We start from the raw sequence: 19,627 nt of genomic DNA, 5'->3' as shown, positions 1-19,627 counted from the left end.
GCTGGGCTGGGGCTGGAGCTGGAGCAGGCCGGGGCTGGGGAGCTGGAGCTGGGCGGGGCTGGAGCTGGAGCAGGAGCTGGAGCTGGAGCTGGAGCTGGAGCTGGAGCTGGAGCTGGAGCAGGAGCAGGAGCAGGAGCTGGGCGGGGCTGGAGCTGGAGCGGGTCGTGGCGAGGTCTGTTGTAAATAGAGCCGAGAAACTTTCATTCGGCAGGCAGGGTGAGGCAGAGATTGGCATATCGCACGGCCGCCACCCTTTGCTTTGACAGAAGGTAAGAAGTGCAAGCAGCGCTTGGTGAGTGAGTGAGTGATTGACGTTGACGCGATGCACAGTGGTGTTTTGTTTCATGAATGTTGTCTTGAGTCGAGGAGGGAAAGGTTGATTGTATTTAGCATGTGAACGAGTGGAAGTGCATGGCATGAACCTTTGTACCAAAGGCATCGCTGTGTGGGAAAAAAATAATATCCGAGGTGAATGAGGAAAGATATTAGCATCGGCTACAAGCGGTGTTGTGGAATCTATGGCGTGGCAAGTTACAGACGAGTGAATGAATTGTGAGCAGAATCCACCAGCTCTGCCTTATTTCACTGCGTTGCCTTATTGTTCCTCGGGTCAGGAATGCCATTAACATTCCTTCCCATCCTCAAGCCGAGGAAAGACTCAGTAGGAACTGGGATTAATGGGCCGCGATGCACAAACCTTGGGTTGAACAGAGACGACGGATATTTGATTGGGGTTGAATGTGCGAACATGCAAGGGCGGCGCGGCGGCTCTGTGCACACATGTGTCCTATTAAGGGAACCATTACGCTCGAGCAAATAACACCTGAAATACGTTGCACAAGGAGTGTCTGGTGTCGGCGTTGTGACATTGATTTGTGCGGCTGTTGGTTGAAAGTCCAACATGCAGACTAGTCTATTTCTCTCTCTTCTCCTTGCCCACAAGGCGCAGGAATCGTTCCCGGAGACTTCCTGGAAATGGAAGGCACTGGGAACGCGGTGCAGAGGAACACTGCTGATCTGGAGCACATGGCTGAGGTTTTAATCACTGGGGAACAGCTAAGGTAGGACAAGACTGCGTGTGTCCATCCACGTCAGGCCTGAGGGAAGCTTTCCTGTCCGCCTCGATGCCCTCTTTTTAACCCTGACAGAAAAAGGCTTTTTTTAAATATGACTAACTTTTATTCATTGGCAAGTTTGTAATGTTACTGTGTGTTTTTGCCCGTTCGGCAAGGGCTTGGGGTGTTAATGTTCCAGTGTTAATGTTCCTGTGGTTATTAGTGAAGCTGTTGACCACTGCCATGTATTGTATATGGATTTTAGCTTTGGTATTTGAATAGTGTTCATCTCTCAAATAGACAGTTTTTCTAGCTTGTTGCAAATAATTCATAGGGAAATATTTTGGAAGGATTAATCTCGTAACACAAGTGTTATGAATGTAAATTTGCAGACTATTTTGCTGGCAACTACAGACTATTGTTGTTATTGCACTATTATTGCTTTTAATATGTACATATGCATGTGTGTATGTACTTTTTAAAATCATTTATTATATTGTTTACAGTGTACTATGTTTACGTATCCTGTTGTGCTCCTGCAAGTAAGAATTTCATTGTTCTATCTGGGACATGACAATAAAACACTTGAATCTTGACCCTTGTTTATGATGCCACAAAGCTGGGTGGCAGTGTGAGCTGCAAGCAGGGTGACTTGGATAGGTTGGGTGAGTGGGCAGATGCATGGCAGATACATAATAATGTGGGTAAATGTGAAGTTATCCACTGGTGGCAAGAACAGGAAGGCAGATTATTATCTAAATGGTGTCAGATTAGGAAAAGGGGAGGTGCAATGAGACCTGGGTGTGCTTGTACATCAGTCACTGAAAGTAAACATGCCGGTACAGCAGGCAGTGAAGAAAGCACGGGCGGCACGGTAGCGCAGCGGTAGAGTTGCTGCTTTACAGCGAATGCAGCGCCGGAGACTCAGGTTCGATCCTGACTACGGGTGCTGCACTGTAAGGAGTTTGTACGTTCTCCCCGTGACCTGCGTGGGTTTTCTCCGAGATCTTCGGTTTCCTCCCACACTCCAAAGACGTACAGGTATGTAGGTTAATTGGCTGGGTAAATGTAAAAATTGTCCCTAGTGGGTGTAGGATAGTGTTAATGTGCGGGGATCGCTGGGCGGCACGGACTTGGAGGGCCGAAAAGGCCTGTTTCCGGCTGTATATATATATGATATGATGATAAGCAAATGGCATGTTGACCTTCATTGTGAGAGGATTTGAGTATAGGAGCAAGGAGGTCCTACTGCAGTTGTGCAAGGCCCTGGTGAGACAGAACCTGGAGTATTATGAGCAATTTTGGTCTCCTAATTTGAGGAAGGACATTACTGTTATTGAAAGAGTGCAGTGTAAGTTCACCACGTTAATTCCCGGGATGGCGGGACTGACATATGATGAAAGAATGGGTCGACTGGGCTTGTATTCACTGGAATTTAGAAGGACAAGAGGGGATTTTATAGAAACATATAAAATTCTTAAAGGATTGGACAGGCTAGATGCAGGAAAAGTGTTCCTGATGTTGGGGGAGTCTAGATCCAGTGGTCACAGTTTAAGAATAAGGGGTAGGCCATTTAGGACTGAGAGGAGGAAAAACCTTTTCACCCAGAGAGTTGTGAATCTGTGGAATTCTCTGCCATAGAAGGCAGTGGAGGCCAATTCACTGGATGTTTTTAAGAGAGAATTGGATTTAGCTCTTGGGGCTAACAGAATCAAGGGATATGGGGGAAAAAGCAGGAACAGCGTACTGATTTTAGATGATCAGCCATGCTCGCATTGAATGGCGGTGCTGGCTCAAAGGGCCGAATGGCCTACTCCTGCATCTATTTTTCTATGTTTCTCCCTTCCTGAAGTGTCAAGAACCAGCTCATCTGAGAGAACTGGGGAGCCCTTCCCAACTTTTGGATCTATCTGTTTTTATTAATTACTAAAAATATGAGGCACCAATAACACCAATTATTTTGTTTTTTCCCCGCAAGTTTGTGAGCATTGCATTTGGGTTCCTTTTGCTTAATAAAGAAATTCTGGTAGTGTTTCAGAATTATAAATTTGACTATGGTTTAAAATCGTAAATCAGCTGCTGTAAAATGAAAAATAAAATATCTATCATATATAGTTGGTTGCACAGATTTTTTATTTGTTGTTTCCATTGCCAGGTTAGCAGAAAGGCGGTTATTTTTGGTAAACTGGGTTAGTTCTGTTGCTCAGTATCCAACCAGATAGAGCAGAAATACTGTTGAAACAGAGAATGATTCAGTTGTGTGATTTTTTTTTTGTCATGGTGTGGGAAGGAATAAATGACAGGTAGTAAGTCTGTATCTAATACCATGAAGCACTGTTGTTTTGTGGGAAATGAGTGGTTGCTCTATGTATTTAGCAAAATACTGTATTTTTAGATACTATTAAACTTTTTTAAACAAGCTCAGTTGTGCAAATCCAAGATACAACCATTTAGCTTTATCATTTTGAAGGTGCATTTGCTGTAGCAGGTAACCAGACAATAATGAATTCCCTATTTTGCTGTTTGACTTGTTTATGTTGCCAGCAGGAAGTGGGTAAAATTAGATAATGCTAAAGTTTTAATTTTAGTCTTTCATGTTCCTGGAGTTTAATGATGCTTTTGTATACATAATACATTTTTTTTGTTTTTTTGGGGCTTATCTAACTAAAAAGGTTATTTTAGACATTTGCATTAACAGATGAATGTGCCAAGAACGCAAAAAAAGTGGAGAATGTGTTTGTCAAACTTCAGTGATCTTCCATCAGATATCAATTTAAACAACATTCAGTGTTTTTGGCTTGTAGTATTCTTTCAAGGAATTATAAACCATATTGCTGTTGAAGATCTTCTGATATTTATATTTGACCATTTACAATTCATTTTTAATTGCCTTCTATATATGAGAATAATTTGAAGCGTATACTGCATTCTGTTTTCATTTATTCCAATTAATATTTATATTTTCAATAAAGTCAATTTTTGCCATTTGAGCCTGATTGTCAGAGCTATTAAACTTAATATCTGATCAATACTTAACACCTGGGGTTAGCTTTGAAATGAGTCTTGGTAGTCTAGTTACATTCAATTTTCATTTAAATAAATTGACTGACATTTGAAATGTATTTTTAAAGCTAACATTTTTATAGTGGTTTATTTTAATTCCTTTACTTTGAATTTTTGACATGTGTTTAGTGCTAAGTGCATAGTGGTGACGTAGGAAGACGGTGGTGAAGATGTTGTTTGGCATGCTTGCCTTCATTGGTCAGGCTACTGAGCACAAGAGATAGGACATCATGTTACAGCTGTTCAAGATGTTAATATGTCATTAAACTAGAAAGGGTGAAAAATAGTTAATGAGGATGTTACTGGGATTGGAGGCTTTGAGTTATAAGGAGAGGCTAGATAGTCAGGGTCTTTTTTTCCCTGGAGCATAGGAGATTAGTGGATGACCTTGTAGAAGTATATAAAATCCTGAGGGGCATAGTTAAGGAGAACAGCCAATTGCCCTGTTAATGTCATTCTTCATGTAAAATGAGTTTTTTGAGCATGGGGCCGCCTTGATTTAATTTCTTCTCGACTTTGTTTATGTTGGAATAGAATCTTTCTAGGTGTCATTAGTCTTGCAAACATGTCTGCTTCCTCACAGACAAGACTTCTATTTAAAAATAGCATGCACTAGAATGAGCTTCTGTGGCTATGAATTTCAATCAGTCTAATGTCAAACAAATACAAAGTGCTGGCAAAACTCTGCAGATCAGACGGCACCTGTAGGAAATGAAATAGTCAGCATTTTTAGTTTAGTTTAGAGACACAGTGTGGAAATGGGCCCTTTGGCCCACCGGGTCTGCACCGACCAGCGTTCCCCGCACAATTACGCTATCCTACACCACTCGGGACGTACAAACTCTGTACAGACAGCACCCGTAGTCAGGATCGAACCCAGGTCTCCGGCGCTGCATTCGCTGTAAGGCAACAATTCTACCACTGCGCCACCGTGACCACCCTAAAGGTTGTTGAATGGGTAAAGAGATGCAATTTTCCAATGAGATCTCTCTTTCTAGATTCCAATGATAAGTCTCAGACTATTTCTCTTCATGGATGTCTGCTGAATTTTTCCAGCATTTTCTATTTTTATTTCCAATTTTCAGCAATTGCTAATTTTGCTTTTAATCATAAGCCAAGCCTAATCATCTTGAGTCAGCAAGAAACTAGGTTTTATCAGTTTATTGTGTCCTTGTTATTTTCTGTATTCTGGTGTCCTTGGGCACATGCATGGGCCTGAATTAGGAGGAATAATTTAGTTTCTATATGGAATTCCTTGCAAATTGGTAGATCTGGGCAGACCTATTTAATTGCTGAAGAGTATACCAATGTTATACCTGTGAATCTGGCAGTGGAGGAGGCCTCGGAAAGAAAGATTCCCTCTCCCCTGACTGTTAGTCTGAAGAAGGGTCTTGACACAAAACATCACCCATTCCTTCTGTCGAGAGATGCTGCCAGTCCTATTAAGTTACTCCAGCATTTTGTGTCTATCTTTGGTGTAAAGCAGCATCGGCACTTCCTTCCTACATAAACCTGTATTGTTGTTGAACGGTTCCATTGGGAGGATATGGTTTATGAAACTTGTTAACTTTCTCTTGTTCTATCTAAAGGAATTTAGGTAATGGTGAATGATCCCGTGCATAATTTTTTTTTAAAAGGGATAACTTAGGATAAGTGCAACAATTAGTAAATAACCTCATGGTTACAAAGGACATCCAATGATCACATGGTGTAAATGAAAATGTATTGCTTCTGACCTTGTAACAATGTATCCTATTACTTACCCTGGGTAATAGTCAACACGGGGACTCCACAAGGATATGTTCTCAGCCCCCTTCTTTACTCCTTGTACACCCACGACTGTGCGGCCATGTACACATCTAATTCCATTTACAAATTCACAAACGATATCACCATTGCAGGCCGGATATCAAATAATGATGAGACGAAGTACAGGAAGAAGATTTGGAATCTGGTGTCGAGACAACAACCTTTCTATCAATGTCAGCAAGACAAAGGAGATAGTGATGGACTTCAGGAAGCAAATCGCAGTTTGCATTGATGGCGCCGAAGTAGAAATGGTTGAAAACTTCAAATTCTGAGGAGTAAATATCACCAACAAATTCCCCAAGACCACCCATATTGAAGCAACGACCAAGAAAACACAACGCCTCTACTTCCTTAGAAGGCTCAGGATGTTCGACATGTCCCACCAACTTCTATAGATGCGCCATGGAAAGCATTTTATCAGGATGCATCACAGCTTGGTTTGGGAACAGCTCCATCCAAGACTGCAAGAAATTGCAGTGAATTGTGGATGCAGCTAAACTATCACACAAACCAACCTCCCTTCCATTGACTCCATTTATATCTCGCGCTGCCTCGACAAGGCCAGCAGTATAATCAAGGGTGAGTCGCACCCTGCTCATGCCCTCTTCTCCCCTCTCCCATCGGGCAAAAGGTATGGAAGTGTGAAAACACACACCTCTGGATTCAGGGATAGTTTCTTCCCAGCTGTTATCAGGCAACTGAACCATCCTACCACAACCAGAGAGCAGTGCTGAACTACTATCTACCTCATTGGTCTATCCTTGGACTATCCTTGATCAGAATTTACTGGCTTTATCTAGCACTATACGTTATTCCCTTATGTACTGTACACAGTAAATGGCTCGAATGTAATCATGTATTGTCTTTCCACTGGCTGGTTATCACATAACAAAAGCTTTTCAAACATGACAATAAACTAAACTAATGGCACAATTTTCACTATGTTTTGTAGTATAACTTGCACAAAATGAAGAGTAAAGTATTTATTTGGCAAGTTATGGTTATAAGAACTGGCAGGCTACGTGTTACAACATCAAAAGTAAATTTAATCCGACTGTCAATGCATATCTGTGCCCATTCACATACTACCAAATCCCATCTCTTAATCATGATCCAGAGACCACACTTAAAGTATGTGAATGGGTTTGAATGTGTACTGACAAAATAATTAAGTGTAGAAGTGATGCTGTTGACAAATAGCCTGCCAACATTTAGCTTCCTTGCCAAGTTAGTGGTTGTATCTTTCATTCCACATTAACATTTACAAAATTGTACTGCAAAAAGTAGGGATTACTGCAATGGGAAGAATACTCAAGGCAATGCGATGTGTATTATCCTTTCATAATAGTGTCTAGTAGAATATAGACATCTTCCAAAAAAATGGCCATAACTTATCCTATCTTATCTCGTGCTAATTGTTTCCAATCTTGGTAACAACTGGAAAATTCTCTGAAATGAAACACTGGAAAAGTAAAGTTGCTGCCTCACAATGCCTATGGGTATGGTATGTACAGAGTTTGTCCGTTCTCCCTGAGACCTGGTGGGTTTTCTCTGGTTACTCCGATTTCTTCTTGCATTCCAAAAGCATGCAGGGGTCTGTAGGTTAATTGGCTTCTGTAAATAAGCGAGTTTGGTACCTCGATAAATGCAAGGAATCATGGGATTTGTCAAAGGTCATTCGGGATAAACAAAGAGTGCTGCTCGTGAACTTAATGGCTAATGTACACTGAAACAATGGTTGACAAATGATTAAACAAAATCAAAAATTAAGAGTTGTATGAATTTCTGTACATTTACTGATTGAATTCTGGATTTCAGTTCATATCAAATGTGGTTGAACATAAAGATGAACTTCTGATTATAATGATCTGGAAGTGCAACAACATCTCATTTGCACACCTATGGAGGCAGTAAATTACATAATGCTGCACAGACGGTGAAAATATCATCAATATGCAGATCTAAAGTGATGGGTAAAGCGTTTCTCAGGATGTTAAACCACTTTAGACAACCTAGACAGAAGTCAACATGAATGCAGACATTGGCAACCTTCTTGGTTTTGTGTACTTTTTCTCTGGTCATTTGCTGATAACCACTGCTGGGAGGGAGAATCTCTAAATAGGCTTGGCGAAACATCAAGTCTTCTTGAATGGGAAACACTCTATCTCCCATTATGCAATCCCCAGGAGCAACTAAGTTCAAAAAACTACTCTTCCTGACAATGTGTGTATCAGGCGCAGCAGTAGAGTTGCTGTCTTACAGCGAATGCAACTCCGGAGACCCGGATTCAATCCCGACTATGGGTGCTGTCTGTACGGAGTTTGTATGTTCTCCCCGTGACCTGCGTGGGTTTTCTCCGAGATCTTCGGTTTCCTCCCGCACTCTAAAGACCTACAGGTTTGTAGGTTAATTGGCTTGGTAAATGTAAAAATTATCCCTAGTGGGTATAGGACACTATTAATCGCTGGTCGGCACGGACCCGGTGGGCCGAAAGGGCCTGTTTTCACGCTGTATCTCTAAACTAAACTAAACTAAAGGGCCTGTCCCAGTTACGTGATTTTTAAGGCGACTGCCGGCGACTGTCAAAGTCGTAGTAGATCGCCTAAAAATTTTTTTACCCTACGACAATGTCTATGACAATGACCACGACAATGCCGAGTCAGGTCGATACAAGTAATGTTTTTTTTGTGAAACTAGCACCTGGCTAAGAGATTACACCGTCTTCGGAAACATCGTGAAATTCCCACGCTTACCTGACTGTCAAACTGTTGCCTCCAATCTACCTGTCAAATGTCCTGATGCTAAATAAATTGGTTAAACAAAACTATCTTCTGGTATCTTCAAATGCCTTTTTAAAATTTTAGTATTACGTGCTTCTAAATGCATCTGCGACAAGGGTTTTTCAGTGAACTCCTCAAGGAATTATACTGATCAGGCAATTGAACCTGGCAACAAATATCAAACTGCACTATCCTACCATGTTAGTTAATCTTAAACCACAGAGCCATTTAGCCCTGATACACTCTCTCTTACACACACATACTCTATTCATTGGAACAGAGATATTATATGCAATGTCCTTTTCTTTTTGATGTTTAAGCGGTGGAGGAATTGGGTTCTTAAAATGACAGGAAAGGATGTCTCAAAATGTCTTTTGAGGTTATTCCACTGTCCGGTCGGTGCTTCCTTGTAACCTGCTGCAGTCAGGTCGAAGAAAATAGACACTAAGAGTTGCTGCTTTACAGCGAATGCAGCGCCGGAGACTCAGGTTCGATCCTGACTACGGGTGCTGCACTGTAAGGAGTTTGTACGTTCTCCCCGTGACCTGCGTGGGTTTCCTCCGAGATCTTCGGTTTCCTCCCACACTCCAAAGACGTGCAGATTTGTAGGTTAATTGGCTGGGTAAATGTAAAAATTGTCCCTAGTGGGTGTAGGATAGTGTTAATGTACGGGGATCACTGGGCGGCACGGACTTGGTGGGCCGAAAAGGCCTGTTTCCGGCTGTATGTATATGATGATATGATGAAAAAGCTGGAGTAACTCAGCAGGACAGGCAGCATCTCTGGAGAGAAGGAATAGGTGACTTTTGGGGTCGTTTGTTCCAGCTTTTTGTGTCTATCTTTGGTTTAAATCAGCATCTGCAGTTCCTTCCTACACACGCACACACACAGTCGGTCCGAAGCTGGGATTGAACCAGCTCGCTGTGTAGGGGGTTCACTGGTCTGCGCTGCCCCCAGACACTAGGGCAGAGCACATCTCACTGTTGTCTTCTCGGGAGCCCCAGGGTTGCGACATCGCATTGTTCACACCGAGTATGTGCGCTTGCTTGCTCACTCTGATCACACACCAGCTGATAACTGGTGGGAGCATTGGCCCCGGACTAGCTTTTGTAGGCTGCACACTTGCACATCATTGGGTAAATTACTTAGAAATACAATAAATTCAGACTGCAATTTAAAAAAAAATAACTAAAATCAACTTTATTCAAACAAACTATATTCCTATGAAGGATGGATAACTACATGCAAAAATCTTTAAAAACAGAAACTTCAAACGATTACAAAATATACCTAAAATGTTCACTGGCCGGAGCTTTCTGTCGGTTTGTTCAGGTGTCCGCCCCCCTTTGACAGCATTGTGATCTCCGCCCCCATTCCACAGCCGGCTGTTGCAGCTGCACTTCTGTCAGCTGTCAAAATGGGTTTTGACAGTTCCTGTCGGACCTTGTCTTCTCCTGATCCTGGTACCTGTCTCCAGTTGGCGTTGGTAGTCGACAATGAAATTCATCCGTCCTCAGTACCAGTGACAACCTAGCAAACCTGGTCAAATCAGCATGCAACAGCACCCGCAATAAGCTACGATACTTGGCGACAAGCCAGCTGTCACCGAAAAATTTCAAACAGTTTGATTTTTCAGAGATGAGCCGAGATCTGCTACGAGTCATTGGAGATTACTCACGATCATGCCCACGACACCCCGGCGAACGTGGTGTTCATACCCTTTGTGTGAACTAAGCGAACAGCTTAGTCGCCGGCAGTAGCCTTAAAATCGCCTAACTGGGACAGGCCCTTTGAAAGATCGCCCATCCAAAGCTTTTGATAAGAATGTGATCATGCCATTTGGGGCAATTCCAATCATTTTAGTGTTGTGTTTCTTGTAGTCGGACCATGTCAAAGCCTGCAACTGTAGATGCTGTGGTCATTCTATGAGGAAGAACATTTTCAGTCAGAGAGTGGTGAAGGTGTGGAATTCTCTGCCTCAGAAGGCAGTGGAGGCCAGTTCGTTGGATGCTTTCAAGAGAGAGCTGGATAGAGCTCTTAAGGATCGCTGAGTGAGCGGGTATGGGGAGAAGGCAGGAACGGGGTACTGATTGAGAGTGATCAGCCATGATCGCATTGAATAGCGGTGCTGGCTCGAAGGGCTGAATGGCCTACTCCTACTCTATAAATATCTCTGTGCAGTCGAGAATGCATCTCAGTGCTGGGCATTTATTTATTATCTGTTTTGGCTGCGTGGATCTTATCAAATCATGATCTGTAAGCATGTCCATGACATACAAGTTACAATGCAAAAGAAAATGGTGCAAGTATATTGATCTAATTTATAATCGCAAGATTATAACTGAAAATTAGAATGTCAAATACTGATTAAAATTATCCAATGTAATGGGAATCAGAAGAGACATGACTAGTCAGGAGGCCGTGACTAAGTTTTGTACTACACAATTTTACTTCCGCATGTACATGCAGAACTCATTCAGCAGTCAACAAACGTGCATACAGCCCGTGGCTGTGGACTAGTACAGTAAGAGGTGAAAACCCCACAAATACTTTTCATATTATCTATTGATAGTTATGGAAATCATACATTTCAATTCATTCTCCCCCCCCACCCTCCAAAATAAAACAATAAAAAATGGTTGTTATTAATCGTCACGATATCGCTCGCTCACCGAAGCGAGCCAGCAAGCGACCAAGGAAAAGCAATGAAACCATCAAAATCATTGTAGTTTGATACAAATGAACCTTAAATACACCCAGTTAATAGTTTTGAAAGCAGTATTTTCTTACCTCGAAGAAGCAAAACTGGAAAATACGTATGAAACGCAGGTCTGTATACACATAGTAGCTCAGCTGGCGAGAATGTTCATCCTGAATGGCCCATGACCTGGGCATGCGCACTTGTAATATCGAACTAGTTTATTGTCCCTAGTGTGGAGGATGGAACTAGTGTACGGGTGATCGTTGGTCAGCATGGACTGGTTGGACCGAAGAGCCTGTTTCCGCGCTGTATCTCTAAACATAACTAAATCGTGTAAATCACTGCACCTTCTCAAACGCAACAACATCTTTCTTTAATGTAGCAACCAGAACCACAGTAACTAAGCTGTGGTCATAATAGTTTTGCATAAATTTCTAGAATGATCTTGTATTCTTTGCTTTGGCTAAGTATTTTCAGAAACAAGCACCTTTTTTTGGTAACCATCAGATTAACCTGCCCTGTTATGTGGGCATATTCTAAATCCTACTTCCCCCACACTACTCAATACCTTCCCATTTATTGCCTATTTCCTTGCCTTGTTGTACTCTGAGTGTATCGCCTCACACTTCTCAGAGTTTTGAATTCCATTTGTCACTTCTTTGCACAACTCACGAGGCCTTCTGTATAGAGTGATACAGCATGGGAACGGGCCCTTTGGCCCAACTTGCCCACACCGGCCAACATGTCCCAGTTACATTAATCCCACCTGTCTGTGTTTGGTCCATATCCCTCCAAACCTGTCCTATCCATGTACCTGTCTAACTGTTTCTTAAACGTTGGGATAGTCCCTGCCTCAACTACCTCCTCTGACAGCTTGTTCCACACACTCACCAACCTTTGTGTGAAAAACATACCCCTCAGATTCCTATTAAATCTTTTTCCCTTCCCCTTGACCTTAAACCTGTCCTTTGGTCCTTGATTCACCTACTCTGGGCAAGCGACTCTGCATCTACCCAATCTATTCCTCTCGTGGTTTTATACCATTTCCTATGTATCTTCCAATAGACTAAAACTTTCCTTTTTGCTGTCAACCATGTTTTCGTGAGGCCATACATGAAATACTAAATGGGGGAAAAACCAAGTAAGATAAGAGTTACATAGGAATCTTACATCAGTTTTTGATGAAATCTCCTTTGGATATTGTGCACATGTGAAAGGAATTTTGAACTATTACCATCTTTGATATGTCAGAGGGGACTTTTCAACTTCTACAGGTGTACAGTAGAGTGTATAACTGGATGCATCATGGCCTCGTTCGGCAACAAGAGCGAAGACGGCTGCAAAAAGTGGTCCATCATGGATTCTGACCTTCCCACTATCGAAGGGATTTACAGGAGTCGCTGCCTCAAAAAGACAGCCAGCATCATCAGAGACCCACACCACCCTGGCCACACACTCATTTCTCTCCTGCCGTCGGGAAGTCAGAATTGATATTGAGGAACCAGAGCCGCAGCTCATTGCTTTTCTCATTTTCACACTTGTCATTTTATTGCAACAGAAGTCAATGCAGTCAAAACACACATTTTACAAATATACCTTGTTCAATGGTGATGATTAAAGTAAGATGAAGGAGATTCAGTGGTGGTAGTGATTGAAAGGGAAGGGGGAAATCTTTCAAATTTAACCCCATATCGTGTGCATAGAATTCAAAGAAGGAGAAAATATATTTTGTTATCCTGATGACATTTTGCCCTCTCCATCGCCCATCTTCTGTGGAGGGGATTGCACAGAGCTGCATGAAGGTGGAAATACAAAAATATGTTGGCACTTCATAGAACTGTGATTAAACATGGGGGTTATGGTTTATTGAAATTGGTGCAATAGTAACTGGTGCATTTGTTAGTATAAATTTGATTGTGTAAAAATAAAATTCATCCTAACAGGAGGAAAGCCACAATATGTGACTGACGTTCATTAAAAAATTTTAAGGGTCTGTTTTAAAAAGAAAACAGGCTTGAACTGATCAGTGAAAAGTAATTTGAATCTCAAAACAAATGTTTGGCAGAAATGGTGTCTTATTTTGGATCAGTCTGTGTATTACCTGATTGATCTGTTTTGACGTTGGGTGCCCATTTGCAGTGGTATTCTGTTCAGGTCCTGATCAATTTCCATTTAAGAGTTAATTTTGAAAAGTTCGAGTGATATTATTTTGGGGGATAACCATGTTGAGATAGGAATAAAATATAAGTCGGGAATTGTATTTAAATTTATAATCCCAAATGATTATAAGCATTCTGTGTTCCTGCTCTCAAAATATCTTAAAAGTAGTTTTATTTAAAGATAGCTGTGTGTAGTGTGCATGTTCACTTTCCTCTCCAGCCTAAAGAAGGAAACAATGCTGCAGACCTCTTCTGGGGAAGTGTTTTGGCAAACCGTGTCAATGATACCAGGATTAGTGAGGCTATGGAAGGAGAAGAATAAACTTGGTTTTACAAAGAAAAGCTTTGAATCTTGCTCTTCTGTGAATAGTGTGTTGATTTAAAAAAACGCACATAAGAATTATATTAAAAGGAATCGGAGTGCAAAATGGTAATTGCCGACGTGGAACAGATAATTTAGCTTCAGATGGGGCATGAGGAAAGAAAAGTTATGCAGGTTAGTGTTGCCTGGATCAAGATGATGTACACACTGTAAACTTTAGATCAAGATGAATATGAATATACAGAGTAGACTACAATAGACCTGGGAGACGGCTCAAGGAAGGAAAGTTAAAACATTACGAGCATTTTGCACTTGTGTTCACATCAGTTAATTATTTTTTCTGAGAGCTTAAAAGAAATAGTGCTACAGGAAAAGCTCACGTCCACCAGAGAGATTCTGGCTTTATTCAATGTCTCTATCAAATCTGACACCTTCAGCAGCAGAGAAACGGCCCTCATTATGGCAGTGGACTGTCAGCATTGTTATTTTTGTGGTGAAGGAGGTCATCAAATGGTGGAGAGGTGAAGAATGGTTCTGTGAAGAGATGACTTCCTCGATCATGCTGGTGACCTTTTCTGCGATTGTTTGGTACATGATTCACTGTTCCACTGAGTCAGTTATAAACATAAAATGAAATTGAAGTGAAACTCTGAGCGTAGTCAGTGCCTGTCGAAGTCAGTGCAGAGCGTAGTCAGTCATAGCACTGGGTATGTGTGTTCTTGAAGAATACGCAAAACCCATCTACATTAGCAAAACTTACCGAGTGTGCAAACTCAAAGTAACTTGAAAAAAACTAGAGCTACCGGTTATCAAGTGTTGCATACTGAGAGACTGGCGCACTTTGATCTTGTTGTAAAATTAATTTTTGATTATGCTGTAAAATCCATAACACAGAATCAATAAAATCTGAACTTGGACAGCAGGCTGTTTAACTGGAATTGTTCGTGTTTTCACTAATTTAACATTAATTATGCTAAATTAAATAGACTAAATAAAAACTAAATTAACATTAATAATAAATTTAACAAAAGATTCCTGTGCCCACTTTTTCTTTGCCAGAGAACATGTGCTGGTGCAAGTTATGCTGCTGTCTACCACTTCCTTGACACTAATCTTTGCTTGTGGCCTCCTGTTATTTAATCATGGCAGGGATATTAAAAAAACAACACAAGATGGGTTTATTGAGAGAAGGTTTTAAAGGGACAGTGTGGTTGATATTTGGAATGAAATGTTAGAAGAGGTGGTGGAATCGGGTATAACTACTATGTTTAACAGCCTTTTAGGTAGATTGCTTACATAGGCAAGGAATGGAGGAAATGGGCCTAATGTAGCCAAACTGGATTAGTGTAGATTGGGGGGGGGGGGGGGAGTTGTCAATGTATAAGTTAGCATGTATGTATGTTCTAAATTGTATAAATCATTTGTGCATTCCAGTTCTAGACCTCTTCTCAACTAGACAAGATTGCTAGTTAAAACGTATGTACTAAACATAGAAACATAGAACATAGGTGCAGGAGGAGGTCATTTGGCCCAGCACCGCCATTCATTGTGATCATGGTGAAATTTGGGTTCTGTGGTAGTAAAAATTCTGCCCATTCAGGGACCAAGCATGAAGACACAAGGAACTGCAGCTGCTAGGTCTTGAGTGAAACACAAAGTGCTGGAGTAACTTGGCAGGTCAGGCGGCATGTCTGAATAGATAGGTGGCGTTTTGGGTAGGGACCCTTCAGGCTGGTTGTAGTAAATGGTGACATAAGGAACAGCAGATTTCAAGAAAGCAGGTAGTATAGATTTATTGTGTAACTCTGTATTTTCTGCTTTGTGCAGTCCAAATAATGAATGTACTCCAGGGCAATGTACATGGGTCTGAGCCAGGAGGAATTATTAAATTAATTCCTGACACACTTGTGTGTCCGGCCAGAAACCAGTTATTAACCTGTGCAAAGCGACACCGGTGGCAGAGCTGGACTCTGTTCTGATGAGAAAAGATGGCTTGTGACTAGATAGTGCTTCATCATGGGCTGCAAAATTGTGTGATGTATGTCACGATACATCATTCGTTTCCCCCATCTTGGAGGCAGATCAGTTTCATTCAAACATTTGAATTTACCAGCCTCCATTTGAATGCAGGAACATCCTTATTTAAAATCTTGCAATAACCTCAGCAAATGTTTATTTTCCGATGCGTTAAATATGACCTGTGCAATGGGCGAAATTGAGCTAAGAATGCGAGTACTGTGTGCAGTTTTGGTCTCCAAATTTGAGGAAGGATATTCTTGCTATTGAGGGCGTGCAGCGTAGGTTTACTAGGTTAATTCCCGGAATGGCGGGACTGTCATATGTTGAAAGACTGGAGCAACTAGGCTTGTATACACTGGAATTTAGAAGGATGAGAGGAGATCTTATCGAAACATATAAGATTATTAAGGGGTTGGACACTTTCGAGGCAGGAAACATGTTCCCAATGTTGGGGGAGTCCAGAACAAGGGGCCACAGTTTAAGAATAAGGGGTAGGCCAATTAGAACTGAGATGAGGAAAAACGTTTTCAGTCAGAGAGTTGTGAATCTGTGGAATTCTCTGCCTCAGAAGGCAGTGGAGGCCAATTCTCTGAATGCATTCAAGAGAGAGCTTGATAGAGCTCTTAAGGATAGTGGAGTCAGGGGGTATGGGGAGAAGGCAGGAACGGGGTACTGATTGAGAATGATCAGCCATGATCACATTGGATGGCGGTGCTGGCTCGAAGGGCCGAATGGCCTCCTCCTGCACCTATTGCCTATTGTCTATTGTAATGAGTGTACTGTAGCCTTGGATTCCGTAATAGTAAAGGGCCTGTCCCAGTTCGGCGATTTTTAAAGCGACTGCCGGCAACTGTCAAAGTCGTAGCAGATCGCCGAAAAACTGGCGACTGGACTCCCACTACAACAATGTCTACGACAAGTTACAACAACCTACCACCCAGTCGACGGCAAGCTACCGACAAGAGGCGACCCAGTCGTCGCGACTTAGGACGTCCACCTGCGACAACGCCTACGACAAGCTACGACAACCAAAGTCAACCTACCTCCATTCTCGACAAGCTATGACCCTGTCGGTTACAACTGATGACAACTGTAGCCATTTCACGTAATTTAAAAAATAAATGATAAGTGTTCGCTTTTCAATGCAGTGCAATGGTTGTGTTTGTATTTGTTTCATTGATGAAAATAATTGACAAGAGTTCACTTTTTGATACAGTGCAATGCTTGGGTTTGTGTTTGTTTCCGCTTTTCAATGCAGTCCATGCTTGTCTTTGTGTTTTTTTAATTGAATATTTATAACTGAAATTAAAATATTTGAAAGAGATGGCATGAGAAACCACTCTCAAATACATTAACTTCAAACATCAATCTTCTGTCAAAATGTCCAATATTTACTTTTTTCAAACAAACTAAATTCTTATAAAAAAGTGAATAACTACATACAACAGTGCGTGAAAAAAGATAAACTTCAAAAAATTACAAAAACTGGCAAAATTCAAACATTGAACATTAAACAGGATTCTATATGTACAAATGTTTACAATTTTACACAAATTGTGCAATGGCCCACAGAACTGCAGTCAGCTCTCTGTTCTGGGGGGGCCCTCTGTCACTGGCGCAAGTGCAGGTATCTCAAGCCAATGGTAGTCTGGCATTGAGTATCCCTGCTGCGATGGGAAAGGTGTTGCGGGCCGATAAAATAGCATCAGTGGGGGTCTCGTCAGTGACTGTGGCTGCAACATAGAAACATATCGAGAATAAGTGAAAGACAAATAAATAAAAACAAAGAATGTCAAGTCCAATTCACAAAAAGCATTATAAAATTAAATACCTGGTGAGCGTGCTGCTGTGTTGGTCCCATCATAGCCTGTCCGAGCTGTTGCTGTCCAGCGTTTCCCATCTGCAGCAGATTGTGCAACACATATGAAATAATTGTGAATATTTCATACATCAATATAAAAATTAAGGGCAAATATTGAAGTCAAATATCCTCAAAACCGCACAAGATTCACTGAAGATATTTACCGGGTGGGAGAAGTCATGGGCGATCGTCAAGGCAGCCATGGTGTACGAAAACCACACCTCCTGTGGAATGCTGAGAATCTGGGTTCTCAAAAATCCAAGGAAGGTGTCCACAGGCCTCTCCTGTGTTGTCTGCAGCTATGCCATGGTCTGCCTGACATTTCGGGATTCTTCCACCTTTTGGATGAGCTGCAACATAAATGAGTAAGATACAGGCAATTAATTTTTTTTCAAAAAGAAAGATGGATGGTGGATGAGAAGACAACTCTTCATTCGTGCTTACATCCTTGATCTGCTCCCACAGACCTGCCTCTTTCCTCCGTTGTGGTGGAGCAGCCACTGGAGCTGCCAGTTTGCTGTGCGGATGATTGGTGGATCCAGAGGGTCCCTCAAGAGGATCACATTCGCCCTCACATGAGGTCCTGGAATGTGGTAAACTCCTGTCAAAGTGGAAGGAGATAAATGTGTATTTATAGACTTTCAAGACCATCAGGACATGACAAGCAAGATGAAAATCAAATAATCACTTTCACAATGATTATGTTATGATAATTACTGTATTCTGGCTTTGTCGGGCATCCACAAGCACAATGTGTGACCTTAGAAAGGGCCACTTCTGTAGGATCCACTCCTGCCTCTGTGTCAGACTCTTGCCACCAGACCAGCACTTATTTGCCCTCTGGGACAGCTTCCCAAATCTTGTCCTCTGACTTAAACCCCCAGATGTCATTCTGTATAAGTAAAAAGATAAACATTAGTGTGGATCACCTGCTTGCAAGAGAATGGAGACCACAGCTACCACACAACATGAAGTGTGTACTTACAGGTGCAATCAGGGAACTCCTTGGCCTTGGCTTCAAGGAGAGCTGTCTTCCCAGCCTTGTTGCGGTACTGCCGGTTGTTGTTATCGTACAGTTGAAGGTACGATTGGTACTGCACAACCAGCTCACTCTCTTATTGGGGTAGTGGCGGGGACAAGGGCCACCTTCCAGGTCGCCTCCTGGGCCTCCTCCACCTGGGCCTCCTCCACCTGGGCCTCCTCCACCTGAGCCTCCTCCTCCTGGGCCTTCTCCTCCTGGGCCTTCTCCTCCTGGGCCTTCTCCTCCTGGGCCTTCTCCTCCTGGGCCTTCTCCTCCTGGGCCTCCTCCACCTGGGCCTCCTCCACCTGGGCCTCCTCCACCTGGGCCTTCGCCTCCTGGGCCTCCTCCACCTGAGCCTCCTCCTCCTGGGCCTCCTCCATCTGGGCCTCCTCCATCTGGGCCTCCTCCTCCTGGGCCTCCTCCACCTGGGCCTTCGCCTCCTGGGCCTTCTCCTCCTGGGCCTTCTCCTGGGCCTCCTCCTCCTGGGCCGCATCCTCCTGGGCCTCCTCCACCTGAGCCTCCTCCTCCTGGGCCTCCTCCTCCTGGGCCTCCTCCTCCTGGGCCTTCCCCTCCCAGTGGATGTGGCTAGGGTAGGGGATCCACTTGCGAACTTGCAGGAAAATTGATTGTAAAGTTGGAATGTAGGAAGAGGTTAACTTTTCCAGGAGAACAATGGAGGGAATGCAAGAGTTAACTAATAATGAAAGGGGTGTGAACGTTGGTGGGTGGTCTAAAATATTTGTGGGAACAAGGGACAGTCTTTGTGGGCAAGGTCACCCTCAAGAGGGCCCGAGGGAAGATGCCAGAAATGAGTGTTCTGGAATGAAGTTTTCCTTT

General features: G+C 42.5%; 1 protein-coding gene across 1 annotated transcript in view; it reads left to right on the top strand.

Moving 5' to 3' along the window:
* deptor (DEP domain containing MTOR-interacting protein) overlaps positions 1-19,627 on the top strand; it is a 190,803-nt gene continuing 171,176 nt past the window's right edge. The window contains exons 1-2 of the mRNA XM_078397116.1: positions 1-269; positions 944-1,061. Coding sequence (XP_078253242.1) covers positions 976-1,061 — 86 coding nt within the window. The 5' untranslated portion in view covers positions 1-269; positions 944-975. The remainder of the gene's footprint in view (positions 270-943; positions 1,062-19,627) is intronic.

The sequence above is a fragment of the Rhinoraja longicauda genome, chromosome 4 (genome assembly GCF_053455715.1).
Source record: "Rhinoraja longicauda isolate Sanriku21f chromosome 4, sRhiLon1.1, whole genome shotgun sequence".
Classification (NCBI taxonomy): domain Eukaryota; kingdom Metazoa; phylum Chordata; class Chondrichthyes; order Rajiformes; family Arhynchobatidae; genus Rhinoraja; species Rhinoraja longicauda.
Note: the sequence above shows the minus strand (reverse complement) of the source record. Positions and strands in the feature narration are given on the sequence as shown.